The 23,383-nt window shown below is 48.0% G+C and overlaps 1 protein-coding gene across 5 annotated transcripts in view; it reads right to left on the bottom strand.

The window, feature by feature from the left end:
* The window catches only part of LOC140427122 (glutamate receptor 1-like), a 310,380-nt gene that overhangs the window by 149,925 nt on the left and 137,072 nt on the right, over positions 1-23,383 (bottom strand). For all 5 annotated transcript variants that reach the window (XR_011948394.1, XM_072512660.1, XM_072512659.1 and 2 more), the window contains exons 3-9: positions 19,296-19,535; positions 16,398-16,582; positions 15,698-15,751; positions 12,276-12,437; positions 9,946-10,113; positions 8,538-8,642; positions 7,907-8,017 (exon numbers count right to left, since the gene is read on the bottom strand). Coding sequence is in view for 4 of the 5 variants with exons in the window: in XM_072512660.1 (XP_072368761.1) it covers positions 7,907-8,017; positions 8,538-8,642; positions 9,946-10,113; positions 12,276-12,437; positions 15,698-15,751; positions 16,398-16,582; positions 19,296-19,535 (1,025 nt within the window). In the remaining variant the exon portion in view is untranslated. The remainder of the gene's footprint in view (positions 1-7,906; positions 8,018-8,537; positions 8,643-9,945; positions 10,114-12,275; positions 12,438-15,697; positions 15,752-16,397; positions 16,583-19,295; positions 19,536-23,383) is intronic.

Below are 23,383 nucleotides of genomic sequence, written 5' to 3' on the forward strand. Positions count from 1 at the left end.
AATACTATCTCTAACTTCCCTTGTAAGCCATGGTTTGGCCATGGTTCCCTTTCTACTCTTGTGCCAAATAGGAATAACAACTTTTGGAGTTCACCTATTCGTTCCTCGAGTGCCTGCCATTGCCTGTCCGTTATCTTTCCTTTCAGTAATGTTTCCCAGTCCGTCATAGTCAGCTCATGCCCCACACCGTCATAGTTACCTTTATTGAGGTTCAGGGCTCTGGTCTTAGAATCAACTACCTCACTATCCACCTTTTTTTTAAAATTTGGAGTACCCAATTATTTTTTTTTCCAATTAAGGGGCAATTTAGCGTGGCCAATCCACCTACCCTGCTCATCTTTTGGGTTGTGGGGGTGAAACCCACGCAGACATGGGGAGAATGTGCAAACTCCACATGGACAGTGACTCAGGGCCGGGATTCGAACCCGGGTCCTCGGCGCCGCAGTCCCAGTGCTATCCACTGCGCTACATGCCGCCCTCTCACTATCCACCTTGATAAATAATTCTATCATATTATGGTCACTTGTCCCCAAGGGTTCTCTCACAACTAGATTGCCAACTAATCATTTTTCATTGCACAACAGCCAGTCTAAGATGGCCTTTTCCCTTGTTGGTTCCTCAACGTATTGGTTCAGAAAACCATTTCGTATACACTCCAGAAATTCCTCCTCTATTGTACGGTGACTAATTTGACTCACCCTCAAATCTATATGCAGATTAAAGTCATCCATAATCACAGATGTTCCTTCATCACATGCATCTCTGATTTCCTGTTTAATGCTACTTCCAACATTACCATTCCCAGTTTGGGGGTCTGAACACCAAACCCATGAATGATTTTTGCCCCATGGTGTTTCTTAACGCGACCCATACAGATTCAACATCATCTGTGCTAATATATTTTCTCAATACTGTGACAACATCTTCTTTAATCAACAATTCAACTCTACTGCCTTTTCCTTTCAGTCTGTTAACCCTAAACACTGAATAGCCCTCAATGTTTGCACAACAAGATAGGATTAATTAATCATCTCATAGTGAAGATGCCCCAGCAGTGATCGTAATGTGATTGAATTTTACATTGAGTTTGAGGGAGAGAAGAGTGGGTCTAAGACTAATACTTTAACCTTAAATAAGGGCAATTATGAGGGCATAGAAGCAGAGCTAGTGAAAGGGAACTGGCAATTTAGGTTAAGAGGTAGGTTAATAGAGGTGCAGTGGTAGACATTTAAGGTGCTAATTCAGAATACACATAATAGATACATTGCAACAAGAAAGAAAAACTCCCCCATCCATGGTTAAAGTTAAAGACAGTATCAAACTTAAAGAAAATGCATATAATTGCTCAAAGATGTGTGGCAGGTCAGAAGATTGGACAGAATATAAGAAAATGGCAAAGAATGGCTGAAAGATTAATAAGGAGGGATTATTTAGCGAACAAGAGACAGCGAACTAGAAATATAAAGGCAGATAGTAAGAGTTTCTACAGATATTTAAAAGGAACATGGTTAACTAAGTGAGCGTTGGGAGCTAATAAGGAAAATAAGGAATTGGCAGATGAATTGAGGTGGTATTTTGTATTGGTCTCCATGACAGAGAATCTGAGTAACATCACAGAAATAGCTGTACATCAGGAATTAGAAAGGAGGGAGGAACTCAATAAAATTACAATCACCAGGGAAGTGGTACTGAGCAAATTGTTGGAACAGATCGTGATGGACTTTATCCTAGGGATAGTGAGATTGTCGATGCGGTTTTAATTTTCCAAAATTCAGTAGATTCGGTGAAGGTTCCATGAGATTGGACAATAGATAATGTCCATAGCTTTATTCACAAAGGGAGGGAGACAAAAAGTCAGAAACTACAGGTCAGTTAGCTTAACATCTGCCATAGGGAAAATGTTAGAAGCTATTATTAAAGATGTTACAACAGGGCACTGAGATAAATTCAAGGTAAACAGGCAGAGTCAACATGGTTTTGTGAAAGGGAATTCACGGGCTGGGTTCTCCGGTCACCGACTCCGAAATCACGTTCGCCGATCGGCCAGAGAATCCGAGTTCCCGACCAAATCGGGGGTGGCGCTGCTTTCATGATGCTCCACCCCTTCCAAAGCGGCGTACTTTAGGAGTATGCCGCGCCAAGTCTCGATGGCCCCAGGACATATCCTGAGGCCTCCCCCCCCCTGCCCCCGATGACCGCCCTGACTGGCCGAGTTCCCGATGGCATGTGGTCTCACCCGTTGGGAACTCGGCGTGGTGGCTGCAGATTCAGTCCAGCTCTGCAACAGTAGGGGGAGGTTTGATCCGTGGGCAGGGGGGGGGGGGGACAATATTCGGGGCTGGGGGCACTGTGGGGAGGGGGTGGGCCAGGGAGCACGAGCCGGCCGAAGGGGGGCACTGTGTTGTGGGCTGGGTCTGCGAGCAGCCTCCGCCATGTAGCATGGCGCGGCCGCTGCAAGCCGCTGCCGTGCGCATGCACAGCCAAGGACCCGGCAATTCTCCGAGCCGTATCGGCAACTACAGCCGGGTGCTCTACGCTGCCTTGATGCTCGCCCCCAGCAAAACGGGGAATTGGTGGCCGTTTTGCGCCATTGTTTCTGGGGTAAAATGCCACCGTTCCCACGCCGGCATACCCCCAGAATTGGAGAATCAAACCCCATGTTTATTGGAGCTCTTTGAAGGAGTCGCATGTTCTGTGGATAAAAGAGAACTGCTGGGTGAACTGTACTTAGATTTCCAGATTTGATAAAGTGCCAAGTCAAAGGTTATTGTGGATAATATAACCTCATGGTATAGTGTGTAACACATTAGCATGGGTAGAAAGTTAACTGACTAAGTATAGGTGCCTCAACTTTTTACAATTTATATAAATGACTTAGATGAAGTTGCTAAATTTGCTGATGACACAAGGATAGGTGGGAAAGTAAATTGTGAAGGTTTACATAAGAAGGCTGCAAAGGGACAAAAATAGGTTAGGTGAGTGGGCAATGGAGTACAATGTGGGAAAATGTGAAATTGTCCATTTTGGCAGGACGAATAAAAAATGTGCATATTATCGCAACAGTGAGAGATTGCAGAGCTCTGAGATGCAGAGGGATCTGGGTGTCCTAGTGCATGTATAACAAAAGGTTTGCATGTGGGTACAGCAAATCATTAGGAAAGCTAACAGAATGTTATTATTTATTGTGATAGAATTGAATGTGAGGTTGTGGAAGTTATGCTTTAGTTGTACAGGGCATTGGTGAGACCACAGCTCGAGTGCTGTGTACAGTATTGGTCTCCTTATTTCAGGAAATATGTAAATGTGTTGGAAGCAGTTGAGAGAAGGTTTGCTGGACTAATACCAGGCGGGTTTTCTTATGAGGAAAGGTTGGATGTGCTAGGCTCCTATCCACTGGAGTTTAGAAGAGTAAGAGATAGCTTGATTGAAACATATAGGCCGGGATTCTCCGACCCCATGCCAGGTTGGAGAATCGCCGGGGAGGCGCGAGAATCGCGCCACGCTGCCCCGACGCCGACTCGCCGATTCTCGGGCGCCCGCGGGATCGCCGCCGCGCCGGTCGGGGGCCGTGTAAAGCGGCCCCCCGGCAATTCTCCGGGCCTCGAGGAGCCGAGTGCCCGCCGAGTTCGGCCGGCGTGGGTCACGTATGTTTCCACACGGCAGGACCTGGAAGTTCTGTCTGCGGGGTTGTCCTGGTGGAGGGGCGGGGGGATCCGACCTGGGGGGGGGGCCTCCACAGTGGCCTGGCCCACGATCGGGGCCTCCCAATTGGCGGGCGGGCTGGTTCCGCGGGGGCCTATGTTCCTCCGCGCCGGGCTCCTGTAGTGCTCTGCCATATTGCCCGGGGGCCAGCACGGAGACGGGAACCCACGCGCATGCGCGAACTCGTGCCTGCCGTGCCGCGCCGGCTGCAGCAGCGGAGACCATTCCGGGGCCGACCTAGACCCCTAGGAAGGAGTGAATACCAGACAATCGAAGACCGTTGATGCCGGAGTGGTTCTCGCTGCTTTTCATGCCGGCGTTAGGTCTTGGCCGCAGGATTGGAGAATCCCGGCCATAAGATCTTGAGGGGTATCAACAAGGCGGATGTGAAGAGGATTTTTCATCTGGTGGGAGAATCTAGAACTGGCAGTCACTGTTTCAATAATAAGGAGTCTTCCATTTAAGACAGAGACGATGGTGGCGGGTGTTTGCAACTATCTTCCTCAAAAGGAGGTGGAGCAGAATGTTTGAATATTTTGAAGGCAGAGCTGGATAGATTCTTGGTAAGCAAGGGGGTGAAAGGTTATCGGGGACAGGCAGGAATGTGGAGCCGAGGTTACAATCAGATCAGCCATGGTCCTATTGAATGACAGAGCAGGTTACAAGAGCCAAGTGGCTCCTGCTGTTAATCCATAGGTTTGTGTGTGACTTGCATTTATATAGCACCCTTACTGTAGTAAACTTTCCAAAGCTACTGCTCAGGAGTGCCATCAAACAAAATTTCATACCGAGCAGCATAAGGAGATATTGGCACAGGTAATTAATATCTTGGCCAAACAGCTAGGTTTCAAGGAACATCATAAAGGTGGAAAAAGGTAGAATTGAGGGCTTTAGAGAGAGAATCCGAGCATAGAATCATAGAATTTACAGTGCAGAAGGAGGCCACTTGGCCCATCGAGTCTGCACCAGCCCTAGGAAAGAGCACCGTACCTAAGCCCACACCTCCACCTTATCCCCACACCTCCACCTATCCCCGTAACCCCACCTAACCTTTTTTTGGACACGAAGGGCAATTTATCATGGCCAATCCACCTAACCAGCACATCTTTGGACTGTGGAGGAAAGCGGAGCACCCGGAGGAAACCCACGCACATGGGGAGAACGTGCAGACTCCGCACAGACAGTGACCCAAGCCGGGAATCGAACCTGGGACTCTGGAGCTGTGAAGCAACTGTCCTAGCCACTGTGCTACCGTGCTGCCCTCGGGTCTAGCCAGCTGAAGGCACAGCCGTCAATTGTGGGGTGATAAAAATGGGAGAGATGGAAGAAGCCAGAACTGGAGTAGTGCGGAAGTTTACAGAGAAAGGGAGGAGTACGGCCATGGAGGCGTTTGAAAACAAGGATGAGACTATTAAAATCAAGGCATTGTGAGACAGGAACCCAAGTAAGCCAGCAAGTTGTAAGGTTGCTTAGGTGTCTCACTGAGAGGTCTGGAGGCTTGCATAGTTGAATATAAACCGTTTATTGCTGACACACAACTACATACATATCTCCAAAGTATAGCACTGTCTGGGTTTTGTGTCAATGACAACTTCTCTCAGATTCTCTCTATACACAGTCTACCCTCGTGTGACTCTCTACATCATACTGTGAGCACCCTTTCCCCAGTCCCACATTAACTCTTACCAAACACCCTTATACTTGAGTGAGGAACTTGATTTTCACTAAACTTGATGTGAACAGTGGCTTCTAGCAGCTTCCACTAGAGGAAGAGTGCAAACTGCGAACCACATTCATCACACCCTTCGGCCAAACCATATTGGGTTGCTTCAGCAGCCGGAATCTTTCAACATACCATGCCTGGCAAGGTGGAAGTGCTGGACAGAATCATCTGCCACGTGCATAGTGTAATCACAATCATTACGGTGCAGATGGAGGCCATTCAGCCCAGTTTGCACCAGCTCTCTGAAAGAGCATTCTACCAATCCTACTCCCTTAGCTTCTCTCTATCCTTTGCACATTCTTTCCAAGGCAGCAATCCAATGCCCTGTCGAATATCTCGATCGAACCCGCCTCCACCACCCTCTGACAAAGTTTGTTCCAGATTCCAACCACTCTGGGCGAGAAGCATTTTCCTCACATCACTTTTACTCCTTTTGCAAGTTAGCTGATTGTGCCCTCTCGCGCCTGATGCTCGCTCGAATGGGAACAGTTTCTCACTGGATAAAAGCAAATTACTGCGGATGCTGGAATCTGAAACCAAAAGAGAAAACACTGCAAAATCTCAGCAGGCCTGGCAACGTCTGTAGGGAGAGAATAGAGCTAATGTTTCAAATCCAGCTTTGACACAGGGTCATCTGGACTCAAAACGTGAGCTCTTTTCTCTTCCTACAGATGCTGCCAGACCTGCTGAGATTTTCTAGCATTTTCTCTTTTGGTAACAGTTTCTCACTGTTTGCCCTGTCCGTACACCTGAGGATCTTGAATACCTCTATCAAGCCTCCTCTCAACCTTCTTTTAATGGGTTAATGAGACAACCATGGTAATGAGTGATGTAGTTCATGCCACAACAGTGACATCAGTGGCCATGTGCGAGACACTGGGACGAGGGAGAGGATTCAACACTTTGTACTCATGAGTCGCATACCTACTCTGTAACCTATCTTGTGTGTAGTGTTAATAAACCAGTGGAGGCAAGGTTTTTGATTGGTGAATGGGCCTTGGTGTGAGTTAGGATACTGGCAGCAGTATTTTGGATGATTTGAAGGTTGCAAAGGGTGGAAGGTGGGAGGGAGATAATGGTTGGCGCAAACCTGGGATAACACTTCCAGATGAGATCTATCTCAGAAATACCGCTTGAGCCTCTGTCCTCTCACCTGACGCATTGACTATATTGACTCCTCAGTCCTGTGCTAACTTTATATCGTCGGGGCTCATGTTTCAGTCACTGAAGAATCTAGTGCTTTTAAATGGAGAATTTTAAATGATAAAGGAGTGCGTAGGGTCGATCCAGAGAAACCTTTTCCTCTTGTGAGGAAACTCCTGGACAAGGGGACAGAACCTCAGAATTAGGGCCAAGCCACCCAGTCGTTCGCACAGAGGAAAACCGAAGCTCCCTTCCCAGAGAGCTGATGAACCTTGGGGATTAACTGAACATAGAACATAGAACATTACAGCGCAGTACAGGCCCTTCGGCCCTCGATGTTGCGCCGACCTGTGAAACCACTCTCAAGCCCATCTACACTATTCCCTTATCGTCCATATGTCTATCCAATGACCATTTGAATGCCCTTAGTGTTGGCGAGTCCACTACTGTTGCAGGCAGGGCATTCCACACCCTTACTACTCTCTGAGTAAAGAACCTACCTCTGACATCTGTCCTATATCTATCACCCCTCAATTTAAAGCTATGTCCCCTCGTGCTAGACATCACCATCCGAGGAAAAAGGCTCTCACTGTCCATCCTATCCAATCCTCTGATCATCTTGTATGCCTCAATTAAGTCACCTCTTAACCGTCTTCTCTCTAACGAAAACAGCCTCAAGTCCCTCAGCCTTTCCTCATAAGATCTTCCCTCATGTTACATTCGAGATTGATTGATGTATGAAACCGAAGATAGAAAATGTTGGAAACACTCAGCACACCTGGCGCTGTTTCTGGAGAGTGAGAGTTAATATTTTGGGTCATTGAACTTTCAGAAGAATCCATCGACCTGAAACGTTAACTCTGCTTCTCTCCCCACTGATGTTGTTTGACCTGCTGAGTATTTCCCGCATTTTCTGTTTTCATCTTCAGATTTCCAACATCTTTATTTTTGTTATGGTAGATTTTTGTTGGGGAGGGGTTTGCAGAGCGACAGCAGGCAAATGGAGTTAGGGTACGGATCACCATGGATTCTATGAATGGCAAAACAAGACTCAATAGGCCTAATGGTCTCCTCCTGTTATGATGATCCTTGAAGCCTTTGAGAACTCCCCGCCCTATGCAGAGCTCGTAGCAAGTATTGATTGTATAAGTATCTCAGGGGGAATACCACGGCACCAGGTGGGGGTTCGTCCTGTGAGCTTGTTGTTATTCAATCAGACCATGGCGGTTCTCTACTTTATCTATATCCATCAGCCTTGGCCCCACTTTTGGAAATGTGAGAAGTTCTTGGTCACTCAGGAACCCAATGATTAATAATGCTCAGAGCTGTAACACTTACTAAGATTGTCGTTACAAAGTATGTCCGATTCTGGATGCCACTGGTGTCGTTGCCAACGTGATGGTCCCCTGTTGTCGCCACAAACTTGTCATCTTCATTCCAAAAACCAATCTGTAAAATGCAGCATTAATAGCAAGGGTAATGTGATAAAGAGGTCATCTAAATTTGAAATTGGATCATCCCTTCTGTGACAAACAGCGCTAGACTATCATTGCAAAAATACCGCAACAGGGACACTCAACAAACTTATCACTTTATACCCACCTTCTCAGGATATCCATCAGACCACCTGTCCATCATACCTTATCCCACAACCCACCTCCTCACTTACACCCCATATCCCTCAGCTCCATCTACCCACAACACCATACTCCTCAAAATCACATACCCACCTGCATATCTTCCAAACTCAACTGCATGCCTCTGGGATACGGGCAATGTGGGCGTTTGAAGAATGTTTTGGGGGGTACTGATGATTTGAGAGTACGGGTGAATTCACTGTACAGGTAGTTTGGGAGTCTGGGTGGTTAATTGGTTTGCGGGGAACAGATAATGTGGGGTACGGATGGGGTGAGGGTACTGATGCTTTGGAGGTACCAGTGATTTGGGGGTATTGAGTAAAGGAATTTACCTTTCGAATTCCATCGCTTTTCAGCTCCAACACATTGACGGTGTAGTTGGTCCGATGTCCGTATTCATTAAATTGAATGTTCCCAGTCAGCCCATCACCACGAACCTGGAGTACAACCAAATACAAAGCAAATGTTACCATGAAGAGGGAGCATTATTTTGTCTCTACTTTGCTCGACCTATCCTGGGAGTGTTTGATGGGGACAGTGTAGAGGGAGTTTTACTCTGTATCTAACCCCGTGCTGGACCCGTCCTGGGAGTGTTTGATGGGGACAGTGCAGAGGGAGATTTACTCTGTATCTAACCCCGTGCTGCACCTGTCCTGGAAGTGTTTGATGGGGACAGTGTAGAGGGAGTTTTACTCTGTATTTAGCCTCGTGCTGTACCTGTCCTGGGAGTGTTTGATGGGGACAGTGTAGAGGGAGCTTTACTCTGTATCTAACCCTGTACTGTACCTGTCCTGGGAGTGTTTGATGGGGACAGTGTAGAGGGAGCTTTACTCCGTATCTAACCCCGTGCTATACCTGTCCTGGGAGTGTTTAATGGGGATAATGTAGAGTGAGCTTTACTCTGTATCTAACCCCGTGCTGTACCTGTCCTGGGAGTGTTTGATGGGGAAAGTGTAGAGGGAGCTTTACTCTGTATCTAACCCCGTGCTGTACCTATCCTGGGAGTGTTTGATGGGGACAGTGTAGAGGGAGCTTTACTCGGTATCTAACCCTGTGCTCTACCTGTCCTGGGAGTGTTTGATGGGGACAGTGTAGAGGGAGCTTTACTCGGTATCTAACCCCGTGCTGTACCTGTCCTAGGAGTGTTTGATGGGGACAGTGTAGAGGGAGCTTTACTCTGTATCTAACCCCATGCTATACCTGTCCTGCGAGTGTTTGATGGGGGCAGTGTAGAGGGAGCCTCACTCTGAATCTAACCCCGTGCTATACCTGTCCTGGAAGTGTTTGATGGGGACAGTGTAGAGGGAGCTTTACTCTGTATCTAACCCCGTGCTGTACCTGTTCTGGGAGTGTTTGATGGGGAAAGTGTAGAGGAAGTTTTACTCGGTATCTAACCCCGTGCTGTACCTGTCCTGGAAGTGTTTGATGGGGACAGTGTAGAGGGAGCTTTACTCTGTATCTAACCCCCTGCTGTACCTGTTCTGGGAGTGTTTGATGGGGACAGTGTAGAGGGAGCTTTACTCTGTATCTAAAACAGTGCTGTACCTGTCCTAGGAGTGTTTGGTGGGGACAGTGTAGAGGAAGCTTCACTCTGTATCTAACCCCGTGCTATACCTGTCTTGGGAGTGTTTGATGGGGATAATGTAGTGGGAGCTTTACTCTGTATCTAACCCCGTGCTGTACCTGTCCTGGGAGTGTTTGACCCGACAGTGTTGAGGGCATCCTATGACGGTGTAATACCTGCTGTAAAGCTCGTTGAATGTCTATCCCTTGACCCCAAGGTACGGCTGGGTTTGCCAAACAGTCTCCCGCGTTGCCTCTCCGCGAGATGTCGATCCTTGTCTTGCGCAGATACTTGAAGGCTTCTGATAACACGAGTACTCCATCAAAGGTCATGGCTGATGTGTACTGTAGGAGTGGAAATGGACATGGAGTGTGAGTGAGCTCCTGTCTGAGAATCTGGAGGCTGCTCTGGTGAGGTGTCGCAGTGCAAGTGAGAAGCTGACAGGGTGTGAACAGCAAGCTGCTCAAATTCCAGGTGCTTGAAAGGCTTGCTCTATCATTCCGGGTTTACTCTGACATGGCTATCTGTTGCCAGAGGTGTTAAGAGCCTCTTTGCACACGATGGTTCTGGGGAGCCCTGTCAGTGGGCAGAACGCACTGAGCTACAAATCTGTACACAATTAGTAATCATTGCAGGACCCAGAAAGAGTTCATTTAAAAGGCACTCTCTCCCCACTCCCATCCCATTAACAACCCATCTGGAGTCACTCCACAGCAAGTAGAATCTGCTTCAAGAGGGAGTCACGCTCTACATCCAGTTCTGCAATTCCAACTCAGCCCTGACCCTGAGACCCTCCTCCCACCTTCCTTCAACAGCCATCTCTTCACTGACAACCGTGTATACCCCACCCCCTTTCCCAGAACACTGCCAGTGGATTGTGGGGCATGGCACACCAGCACTGAGAATGCTACTGAAATACCGAGCCAAGATCACATTGGTGTTCTCTGGCCCAGAGGCCTGTCAACGCTCCGTCATTGAGTATGTTCAAGATTGAGATCAATAGATCTTTGACACTGGGAATCAATTTGTAAGGGAATCAAGGGGTTTGGGGGCAGGGCAAGGGGTTAGGGCAGCAAGTGAGGGATGGTTTGGAGGTATGGTTGGTTTGGGAGTACTATGTATCTTTCCAATTCCATCATGTTACAGCTCCAACAGATTTACAGTGTCGTTGACTCGATGAACGTATTTACCGTAAGACAGCTAGGCCGCAAGACATAGGAGCAGAAGTTGGCCATTCGGCCCATCAAGTCTGCTCGGCCTTTCAATGAGATCATGGCCAATCTAAAATGATAATCCTCGACTCCATTTTCCCGCCTTATCTCCGTAACCGTTGGTTCCCTTACTGATTAAAAATCTGTCTCTCTCTGCCTTGAACATACTTAATGACCCGGCCTCTACAGCTCTTTGCGATAAGGAATTCCAGAGATTCATTCCCCTGAGAAGCAATTCCTCCTCATCTCTGTCTTCAATGGGCGCCCCCTTATTCTGAGACGATGCCCTCTGATCCTAGACTCTCCCACAAGGGGAACAATCTCTCAGCAGCTATTCTGTCAAACCCCCTGAGAATCCTGTATGTCTCAATCAGGCCACCTCTCATTCTTGTAAACTCCAATGAGTACAGACCCAACCTTCTTGATCTCTCTCAAATTAAAATTATTCCATATCCGAGATCTGAAAACATTCTCTGCACTGCCTCAAATGTCAGAATATCTTTCCTCAGATCAGGGGACCAAAATTGTTCATAGTATTCCAGGTGTGGTCTACCTGGTGCCTTGTATAGCTTTTGCAGGACTTCCTTATTTTTATACTCCATTTCTTTGAAATAAAGACCAACATTCCTTTTGCCTTCCATATTACCTGCTGAACCTGCATGCTAATTTTTTGTCATTTATGCACGAGGGCATTTATGGGGAGAATCCTCAGCTCCCGCTGTACTACAGCTTTCTGCAGTCTGTCTCCATTTAAATAATATTCAGCTCCTTTATTCTTCCTACCAAAGTGCATAATTTCACATTTTTCTACATTATATTCCATCTGCCAAGTTTTTGACCAGTCAATTAACCTTTGTATTTGTAAATGCTCTGCTATTATATCCTTTATAATGGACTCCAACATTTTCCCAATTACTTGGATTTGGTAAATTCCCACTCGAATTCCTGGAATGTAGTGATCAGAACTGTGTGCAGTACTCGGGTTAATCAGTGTTGTATACTGCACTGCCACAACCTGCCTGCTTTTATTCATAAAATAAAATATCCCTTATGCCTTGTCCACCATCTTATCTACCTGTCCTGTAGCCTTCACCTGAGGGAATCTAGGAGCAGGCTGGAGAGGCCGAATGGCCAGCCCCTGTTCCTATTACTCCTGTCCTTCTTATCAGTTGCTCTGAGCCTCGACCACATAATTCTCACTGAGCAGGTGTGAATTGGTGACTTCATGTTGATGAGGAAAGAAGAATGAATATTGGATGACAGAGTGAGCTGTGCAGTGTACTGAAACATCCTACCTTCAGCTTGTGTCCCTCAACCCACTGATACTCTTTGCCATCCAGTTTCTTCCAACGCTGGAGGAATTTTGAGACTTGAGCACTGTCAGGCCGCACGATCTGGAAGCCAGTCACATTCGCCCCTGCATACTGAAACTTATCCAGATCCATGTCCAAGAAACCCTTGCATACAAAACAGAGAGAAGCAGATTATCTGCATGTGCCACAGGGGCCTAGGAGTGTTTAATAGTTGAAGGCGAGCGAGTTGCGATTCAGGGTTGGTCCCTCACTCACTGAGCTGGGATTCAGGGCTGGTCTCTCACTGAGCTGGGATTCAGGGCTGGTCTCTCACTGAGCTGGGATTCAGGGCTGGTCTCACATTCACTGAGCTGGGATTCAGGGCTGGTCTCACATTCACTGAGCTGGGATTCAGGGCTGGTCACTCACTCACTGAGCTGGGATTCAGGGCTGGTCTCTCACTCACTGAGCTGGGATTCAAGGCTGGTCACTCGCTGAGCTGGGATTCAAGGCTGGTCTCTCACTGAGCTGGGATTCATGGCTGGTCACTCTCTGAGCTGGGATTCAGGGCCGGTCACTCACTTAGCTGGGATTCAGGGCTGGTCACTCACTGAGCTGGGATTCAGGGCTGGTCACTCACTGAGCTGGGATTCAGGGCAGGTCACTCACTCAGCTGGGATTCAGGGCTGGTCACTCATTGAGCTGGGATTCAGGGCCGGTCACTCACTGAGCTGGGATTCAGGGCTGGTCTCTCACTGAGCTGGGACTCAGGACTGGTCTCTCACTCACCGAGCTGGGATTCAGGGCTGGTCACTCACTCACTGAGCTGGGATTCAGGGCTGGTCTCTCACTGAGCTGGGATTCAGGGCTGGTCTCTCACTGAGCTGGGATTCAGGGCTGGTCTCACATTCACTGAGCTGGGATTCAGGGCTGGTCTCACATTCACTGAGCTGGGATTCAGGGCTGGTCACTCACTCACTGAGCTGGGATTCAGGGCTGGTCACTCACTGAGCTGGGATTCAGGGCTGGTCAGTCACTCACTGAGCTGGCATTCAGGGCTGGTCACTCACTGAGCTGGGATTCAGGGCTGGTCTCTCGCTCACTGAGCTGGGATTCAAGGCTGGTCACTCGCTGAGCTGGGATTCAAGGCTGGTCTCTCACTGAGCTGGGATTCAGGGCTGGTCACTCACTGAGCTGGGATTCAGGGCCGGTCACTCACTGAGCTGGGATTCAGGGCTGGTCACTCACTGAGCTGGGATTCAGGGCTGGTCACTCACTGAGCTGGAATTCAGGGCAGGTCACTCACTCAGCTGGGATTCAGGGCTGGTCACTCATTGAGCTGGGATTCAGGGCCGGTCACTCACTGAGCTGGGATTCAGGGCTGGTCTCCCACTGAGCTGGGACTCAGGACTGGTCTCTCACTCACCGAGCTGGGATTCAGGGCTGGTCACTCACTCACTGAGCTGGGATTCAGGGCTGGTCACACACTGAGCTGGGATTAAGGGCTGGTCACTCACTGAGCTGGGATTCAGGGCTGGTCACTCACTGAGCTGGGATTCAGGGCTGGTCACTCACTGAGCTGGGAATCAGGGCTGGTCACTCACTGAGCTGGGATTCAGGGTTGGTCTCTCACTCACTGAGCTGGGATTCAGGGCTGGTCACTCATTCACTGAGCTGGGATTCAGGGTTGGTCTCTCACTCACTGAGCTGGGATTAAGGACAGGTCTCTCACTCACTGAGCTGGGATTCAGGGCTGGTCACTCACTGAGCTGGGATTAAGCGCTGGTCTCTCACTCACTGAGCTGGGATTCAGGGCTGGTCACTCACTGAGCTGGGATTAAGGGCTGGTCTCTCACTCACTGAGCTGGGATTCAGGGCTGGTCACTCAGTGACTGAGCTGGGATTCAGGGCTGGTCACTCACTCACTGAGCTGGGATTCAGGCCTGTCACTCACTTAGCTGGGATTCAGGGCTGGTCACTCACTGAGCTGGGATTCAGGGCTGGTCTCCCACTGAGCTGGGATTCAGGGCTGGTCTCCCACTGAGCTGGGATTCAGAGCTGGTCCCTCACTCACTGAGCTGGGATTCAGGGCTGGTCCCTCACTGAGCTGGGATTCAGGGCTGGTCTCCCACCGAGCTGGGATTCAGGGCTTGTCTCTCACTCACTGAGCTGGGATTCAGGGCTGGTCTCTCACTGAGCTGGGATTCAGGGCTGATCACTCACTGAGCTGACATCATTGAAATTCCCTTCTAACCCTTCTGGATGGTACTTTAAAGCTGTAATCTCTGGTTTTGCACCTCTCTGCTAACAGAATTGAAATTCTATCTACTCCATTTGGTTTTGCATAATATTACTCACTTCAACAAAAACTCCCCTCAGAATCCTCTGTCCTAAAGCAAATGACCTCAGCATGTACAATCCTTCCTGGATAACACTGTATTCCTGACAACATCGGTTTAAATTTCCTCTGTTCCCTGTGCAGTGCGTCCATGTTCTTCCAGGAATGCAGTGAGCAGACTAGTGTGCAGTATTCCAGCTGTGGACTAATAGTGTTTTATATTGCACTCCCATAACCTGCCTGCTCTGGTGTTTGCCTAAGTTAGTGAAGGAAAACATCCCGAGTGCCTTGTTAACCACCTTATCTACCTGTCTGACTGCCGTTAGGGGTCGATGGGCATGCACCCCGAGGTCCCTCTGTTCCTTTATAGTTCTCAGCATTCGACCATGTATTGTGTATTCCCTCACCTTTTTTGTCCTTCCAAATGCATTTCCTCACACTTCTCCTCACTGAGTCCCATCTGCCTTTTGCTGTCCTCCTGACCAATCCATTGATATCTTCCTGCAGTCTGCAGCTTTCTGCCTCACTATCAACTACACGGACAATTTTTGTATCATCTGCAAACTTCTTCATCGTGACCCGTATATTTCAGTCTACCTCATTGATATATAGAGTGGGAAAAGGAAGTGATCCGGACCGGAGTTATGCTGAACATCCACCAGTCAGAAAAAAACCAGTTATCGACTCTGTGCTTCCGAGCACTGAACCAGTTTTTGGATCCACCTTGTCACTTATCCTGGAATCCGCTGGGCTGTGCTCTTCTTCCTGACTAGGCTGCCAGGAGGGACCTCATCAAACGCCTTCCGAAAATCCCTGTGGGCTCCATCAAATGTGCTCTCCTCATTGCCTCCTCAAAAAATTCGATCTCACTGGGCAGATCCCACCAGTCCTTTGACAAATCCATGCCGATTAATCTGAGCCTTTCTAAATCACGATTTATACTGTCCTTCAGAAATCTTTTCAGTAATTTGCCCACCACTGAGAATAGGCTGACTGGTCTGTGATTGCCCGGATCATCCCCCCTCCCCTGTTAGGAACAACGGTTCAACATTAGCATTCCTCTGGGAAAGTTGTGGCGTAAACCTACCAGGCTCACAAAGATGTACTGATATCCTCGGATGTGCTTTCCTATGTTTATGATCTGTAAATCGCAGAAAATACAACACATTTTGTTACTAATGTAGGAGCCAGCTCAAGGTTTGCCCTCTGTGATGGGTGCAAAAATATTAACTATCTACAGACCCAGGGAGCAAACTCCATAAACCCAGCGCCCCGATCCCAGAGCTCTGCTCCATCCCTGAGGAATGAGTACCTTTAGAGAAAGGATGCTCCACAGAATTACAGATCAGCTTCAAGGATGGGTTAAAGGGGGTCAGATGAAATGAGCTGAAATAATTGCTCAGATAATTCTCAAGCCCACTGACATCACCCGCTAAACCTGAAGAAATAAACAGCGCTGCCTGTGGTGTGAGGAACTTCAGGCCACAAGACGATTGAGCAAAGCATAACTGAAACCCTGGATGTCGGATAGAGAGATCAGCTCATCTCCCATTGTTAAATTTTACTCCACAGTTAAATCTCTTCTATCAGCTCACATCGTCAAGGAAAGACTGCTCATCGATCCCTGTTTCAATAAACGATTATTTTTTAATTTAGAGTACCCAATTCTTTTTTTTTCGAATTAAGGGGTAATTTAGCGTGGCCAATCCATTTGGTCACTCCTCTGCTGACTTCCCTCTTTTCCGATTGCCCCTCTCTCAGTTGCCCAGTTCCTGTCCCAGTGTCACCTGATTCATGATGGTGCTGAGTTTATCCGCCTCGCAGTCAATTATGACGTGCCGGTCCTTTCTCTTGTCCAAGTCTTTGAAGAGCATCCGATAGCCTTCTTCCGTGGTGGTCTCAACACTGACTGCCGTCACCTGCCAGTTCTTCTCCGCAGCCGTGTCCAGCACCTTCTGTAGGACGGACAATCCTGAACAGGAACAAAAAGACAATGTTCAACAAAGGCACTGCCATCAAGCACAAGGAACATTCAACTGAACTTTTAACACTCTCCCCTCCCCCGGATCTCTGGTACAGAGAAACCTTTGTTCAACTTCAAAGCCTTTCTCTTTTTGAATCAATTATGCTCTCCCTTGAGTATAGGCGAGAAAAACATTTGTGAATTGGTTCATGGCACGTGGGCGTCGCAGGCTGGGTCAACATTTATTGTCCATCCCTAATTGGCCTTGAGGGGGCAGTCAACCACATTGCTATGGGTCTGATGTCACATGGAGGCCAGACCGGGTAAGGATGACAGATTCCTTCCCTAAAGGACATTCGTGAACCAGATGGGTTTTTACGACAATCGACAATGATTTCATGGTCATCATTAGATTTTTATTTAAAAATTCAAATTTCACCATCTGCAGTGGCAGGATTCGAACCCGGGTTTCTGGTTTACTAGTCCAGTGACAATACCACTATACCAACGCCTCCCTAAGGTAGTTATAATGTTAATTGTCACTTAGAAGTACATGAGATAGTAAAGATCGTTACGCTGATGCAGAAAAAAAAACCATGGAGTTATACACAGAAATATTGGACTTTATAAAAATCTGAGTTTTATATTTTGAAATGGACACAAACCCCGAAGATGGTCGAGAATGTGCAGTTAGCGACGGACTGGAATGGCTGCAGGGTATTTCTCGAAGTGACAATGGAACCCCTCCCTGTCTTTCCAGACAAGGTACTTCTAAAAGCATCCAAAGACAGTTTACCATCCTGTCTCGAAAACCCAGGGTATAATTGTCCAGAGGAGGCTAGTGTATTCCAGTCCTCTTGAAATACACGTCGGAGTGAATTAGAAGCCTACTTGCTACCGGCCTGCCTGTGTCTAGTGCTGTGTACGTGCTGAGAAGAACCAGCAGTTTCCCACTCTGAAAGAGTGTGATACAGTAACCAAAGCAGGACCCCTGCAACAATAGCCACCTTTTGCAGGAATATCCGAAACTCTCTCTCTGACTGTGGAAGTCAACCCTGCAAAAAGGGGTCAACAGCTGCAAAAAAGAACTGAAATCTCTTTACCAAACCACAGAGCACCCGAATTAAATAATCAATTGTTGGACTGCGGAAGTCAACTATACGGAAATCAAGCTGTAATGCTCACCACCTGCTCCTCGCAAACTCAAGGACTGTTCCGTCTAACCTTTTATTTATATTTACTTACAATTGAACTCAATTCTTACTTCTAATCCACGTGAATGTGGATGCATGTGTTCTACCATTTCTCTATACATTTTTGCAGTTAATAAACTTACTCTATCTTGACTCAAGAAAATAGTTAATAGTTAATGGTTAAATAGGCTCCTTTTTAAACAAAACTATTGGGTCTGGACAAAGGTATCCAAGGGAATAGGAACCTTGTTTGATTAACCCTTTGATACTACCAGATGCATGTGGGTTGAATAAAGACATGGAGCTAGTCATCCCTGCTCACCCAAGTTTGTAACAATTTTGGGGGGTATCCCAGCCGGACAATGACAAATCACGGGGTCTTGGCCGGATCGACAACTTTTGGGGAACCTCACCGGTGGCTGGTCATAACAGGATGTTGAAGGCAAATTGTATTTGATGAACTTGATTAAGTTCTTGGATGAAATAATGGAGTTGATGAGGGCGTGCAGTTGATATCGTGCATATGGACTTTGACAAAGTACCACATGATAGACTTTTTTTTGAAAAAGCCCTTGGGATTAAAGGCCCAGTAGAAGCTGGGATGTGAAATTGGCTAAGAGACAGAAGTGAGAGAGTAAGTGAACAGTTGTTCCATTTACTGGAGGGATGGATGCAGCGGTGTTGCCCAGTGATCGGTATTGGGATTGCTGCTCTTTTTAATATATGCAATGACAGACTGGGTCTATCAGGAATAATAACAGGTTTGCAGATGAAATGAAACTCAGAAGTGTAGTAAACATGGAGGAGGATAGTAACAGACTTCAGGGGGGACATAGACAAACTGGTGAAATGGACAGATACAAGGCAGATGATATTTAACGCAGAGAAGTGTGAAGTGATGGATTTTGTTTGGAAGAATGAGGAGAGGCGACATAATAAATGGCACAATTTTAAAGAGAGTGCTAGAACAGAGAGACTTGGGAACAAAGGTACACCAGTCTTTTGAAGGTGTCACATCAAATTCAGATAACTGTTGAATAAAATTCTACACCGTTAGTCATAAAATCATTCAATCATAGAACCACACAGCCTGACAGGAGGACATTGTGCCTGTAAAATCTCTATGAGAGAGCTAGCCAATTACTCCCACTCCCCTGCAATTTCCCCGTAGCCCTGAAAATGTCTATTTTTTAGTCAGACATGACGCACCTTTAACAAATCCACACTGACACTCTGTGGTTAGCTGCTATTTATTCAAGTTCTCAGTCACTCAGTCCATCATGATAGACTCGAGTGACTTCCCCAGGACCAGCATTAAACTGACAGGCCTGTAGTTCCCTGGTTTCTCCCTCCCACCCATTCCTCATATTCCAATCTCACGCACAATTCCCGAATCTGGAAAGCCCGGAGATGTTAGCGGGTGAATTGTAATATTTACAGAGAAGTTGCAATGCCTGCTGTGATTAGAATAATGGCTGGCTGCGTAGGGTTGTAAACTGGTTCTATTTGGATGGTGAAAGTTTATTTACCGCGATCAGCATCGTAAATGTACACAAACTTCTGCCACTTGTAGTGTTCGATGAGGCTGAGCAGGGCATTCTGTAGGTCAGGCCTCATCTGAATGACGAACTGGTTGGAGGTATCGACGGGGAAGCTGGGAGTGATGAACGAGAGGTGCAGAGCTCCACAAAAGGATGTGAGTGTGTTTACCGTCTTCCTGTCGTAAAACCCAAAGATCGCGTAGACTCCGCGAGCAAACAGCGAGCAAACTGAAAAAGAAAACACCGGGTGACATTCTGTCGGTTACAGGAATCCAGAGGTTCCTCCTGGAAAAGTACAAATCTAAAATAGAAAAAAAAGTGTTAAAAGTCAACAACAGAAACATGAAGAAGTCAGTCAACGCCTGAGAAATAAACGTTTCTGGTGCAGTTTTGTCAAGGAAATCTAGGCCCATCAATCAAAGCGTAATGACTAAGTCACAATTTGATGTGTCACAATTTGGTGCTTTGAACCACAGCTCTCTGTTGTTGCTGCATTATCTCTGGTATCCAGTAACAAAGGTAGAAGCTTTCTCCAATTAAATATTGGGACGACTGAAGCCATTGTCTGCCTAACTACCCACTGCATCCTTCTTTCCTGGCTCCTGTCTGTTGCTGAACGAGACTGTTCACAATCTTGACTTTTTATTTGATTCCAAGGTGAGCTTCTGACCACATATCCGTGACTTGCCGAAGACCACCAATCATCACCTCCATAATATCGGCGCACTTTGCCCTTTCTGAGCACATCTGCTGCTGAAACCCTCATCCATGTCTTTGTTATCTGTAGCCTTTCCTACTCGAATGCACTCCTGCTGGGCCTCCTGTATTTTTCCCTCGTTAAACTTCTGGGGAGATGGGGGTATAGTCGTACTGTTGCTGTACTGGTAGTCCAGAGGCCCCGGCTGACGGTCAGGGGACATAGGTTCCAGTGGCAGCTGGTGGAATTCAAATTCAATGAATAAAGCAGGAATATAAAGCCAGCTTCACTAATGGTGATCGTGAGACTATCATCAATTGTTGTAAAAGCTCATCCGGTTCACTAATGTCCTTTAGGGAGGGAAATCTGCCAACCTTACCGGGCCTGGCCTAGATTTGGCTCCAGACCTGCAGCAATGTGGCTGACTGTGCGCCCTCTGCAATGGCGGAGCAAGCCACTCAGTTCAAGGGGCAAATAGGGATGGGATACAATTCCCTCGACACTCACATCCCATGAAAGAATTAAAAAAACTTGCGATCACCCAAAACGTTGCTGCCTCTTTCCTTATTCGCTCCAAGTACAGTTCCTGCAGTAACCCGGTGTTCGCTGGTCTACATTGGTCACCACTTAAGCAACATTTCGATTTTAAAATCATCGTTCTTGTCTTCAAATACCTTCATGGCCTCATCTCATCCTGTTTCTGTCATCCCCTCCAGCCCATAACCCGCCCCACAATGTCCGTTGCTCATCTAATCCTGGTCCCTTGAGCATTCCCAATTTCAAGTGTCGTGCCTTTCTGAGCTCTGAGCTCCAGTATTTCCTCCCTAACCTCTTGACCTTCGTGCTTCATTTTCCTCCATTAAAGCAATCATTGAAACCGCTCTCTTTGGCATTATGTAGCTCAATGTCAAATTTTGCTTTTTTTAAAATTCCATCATGGGACGTGCACCTCACTGGCAAGGCCAGCATTTGTGACCCATCCCTAATTTCCCTCGAACTGAGTGATTTGCTCAGACGTTTCCGAGGCCAATTAAGAGTCACCCACAAGCGAATCTGGAGTCACATGTAGGCCAGACCGGGTAAGGACAGCAGATTTCCTTCCCTACAGGACACCAGTGAACCAGGTGTTTATTTTTGACAATCAGTGATGGTATCATGGTTCTATTCCAGATTTATTAACTGATTTCAAAATCCAGCATCAGCCGTTGTGGGACCTGAAGCCATGTCTCCCCAGTATTAGCCTAGACTTCCAGATTACAAATTAACGATATTACCAGTACGGCACCTTCTCTACATAAATGCTCCTGTGAAGTTCCTTGGATGTCTGATTTATATTGCACCTTTAATGTTGAAGTATTGTTACATTCAAGTTTAGGATGTTGGCATCATTGACAAGTCCAGCATTCAGGAATTAGGAGCAAGATGGTCTATATGGCCCCTCGAGCATGGCTGATCCTCAGAACTCAACCTTACCTTTCCACCCAACCTCCAGATCCTTTGATTCCCTCAAGAGTCCAAAAATCTACCGATATCAAGCCTTGGATACGCTCAGCGACTAAGCATTCCTGGGCTACAGAATTCCAAAGATTCACAACCTAGTTTGCAAAGAAATTTCTCCTCAGCTAAGTCCTATCTGACCTCCGCATCTACTCTGCCACGTCTCCTCCGAATCTTACAGCGAGAAATTTGTTGATGTGGTGCCACTTTTGACATTGATTCTTTGCGGGGGTGGGAGTGGGAGTTGGGCTACTTGCTGGGTTTGCCCAATGTTTGTCCATGAAAGCAAAGAGGAACACAGTGTCTTGTACAGGTAGTGGCTCACGGTGCTCCCTACCCCCATGGAACCAACACAAAGCTGTGTCGTGCTTCTTAAAATGAATCCCCCAGTCTTTCAGTGAGATCACCTCTCATTCTTCCAACCCCCAGAGCGTATTGGCCCATTCTACTAAAATCCTCTCAGGCAACAATCCTATAATTCCAGGAATCATTCTAATGAACCTTTGATACACCCCATCCATGGCAAGTATACGCTTCCTCAGGTAGGAAGGACAAACCTGTACCTCAAACCTCCAGCTGTGAATCATCAAATTCTCTTGTCCTGGGCTCAGCTCATGGACGTTTAAGATGAGCTGCGGAATTCTCCGTCGGCGGAATCCTCTGGTCCGCCGGCAGCGGACCCACACCCGCGGGTTTCCCAATGGCGCTCGGCGGCCGACTGCGTGAATGGAGAACCCACTGCTGGCAGGGGCGAGCCGCGCAGGAAACTGGGGCTGGCGGAGAATCCTGCCTGAGATATTAGACTAAGGTTTTCTCAAAAAATCTCATGCCATTATTTCAAAGGAGATCAGGGGAGTTCTTCCACAGAGCCGTGGGAACGACACGGTGCAGAAGGAGCCCCTTCAGCCCACCCTGTGTACGCTGGCCAAACAAGAGGGAAAATAAACTAGCAGCTCCTTTTCATCCCACAATCTCCTCAGTGTCTGGTATCCCACGAGGGACATCACTACATCAGATGTCTTGCCATTTATTTTGCTGTTAGTGGAATCTCCCTCTGGGCAAATTGGCTACCCTCATTCCTACATTACAACTGTGCCTATGCCTCTAAAGTACTTCATTGACCGTGAAGCTCCATGGAATTGCAAAAGGTGTTAAATAAATGCAAATTCATTCTTTTAATTTTGTGCGGACAACTCCCCCCCCCCCCCCCCCCGCCCCCACTCAGGAACAGGGGGCGGGATTCTCCGAAATGGAGGCAGAGTGTTCGCACCGTCGTGAACGTCGTCGCGTTTCAAGACGGCGCGAAACGGGCGCGAGCACTATCGATTCTGGCCCCCAGAGGGGGCCAGCACGGCGCTGGAGCGGTTCATGCCAACCCGCGCATGTGCAGTTGGGCCGCGCCAACCCGCGAATGCGCGGGGGACTTCCTCAACGCGTCGTCCCCAACGCAGCATGGCGTGGGGGATCAGGGGCCGGCCACGTAAAAAGGTAGGGCCGGGGCTGGAGGGGCCGGCCCACCGATCAGTGGGTCACGATCGCGGGCAAGACCCCATCGGAGGCCCCCCCCCGGTGAGAGAGCACTTTTCCCCTCCACACAGGCCGCGCCCCCCGACCCTACGCGCCGGGTGTGAACAGCACCGGCGGGACTCTGCCGTTTCCGCGCGGCCGCTAAGCCCATCAAGGCTGGAGAATTGGCAGCCCGGCCGCGGACAGCAGCCTGCGACTGGCGCCGTGGAGAATCGCCTGCCGGCGTCGGATGGGCGCCGCGGGAGAAAATGGCGCGGACGGCGATTCTCCCATACGGCGCGGCATGGGAGAATCCCGCTAGAATATCCCAGGGTGAGGTTATGGCCCCTTGTACTAGACTCACCCCCAACCAGAG

This window comes from Scyliorhinus torazame, chromosome 7, assembly GCF_047496885.1.
Source record: "Scyliorhinus torazame isolate Kashiwa2021f chromosome 7, sScyTor2.1, whole genome shotgun sequence".
Lineage (NCBI taxonomy): Eukaryota > Metazoa > Chordata > Chondrichthyes > Carcharhiniformes > Scyliorhinidae > Scyliorhinus > Scyliorhinus torazame.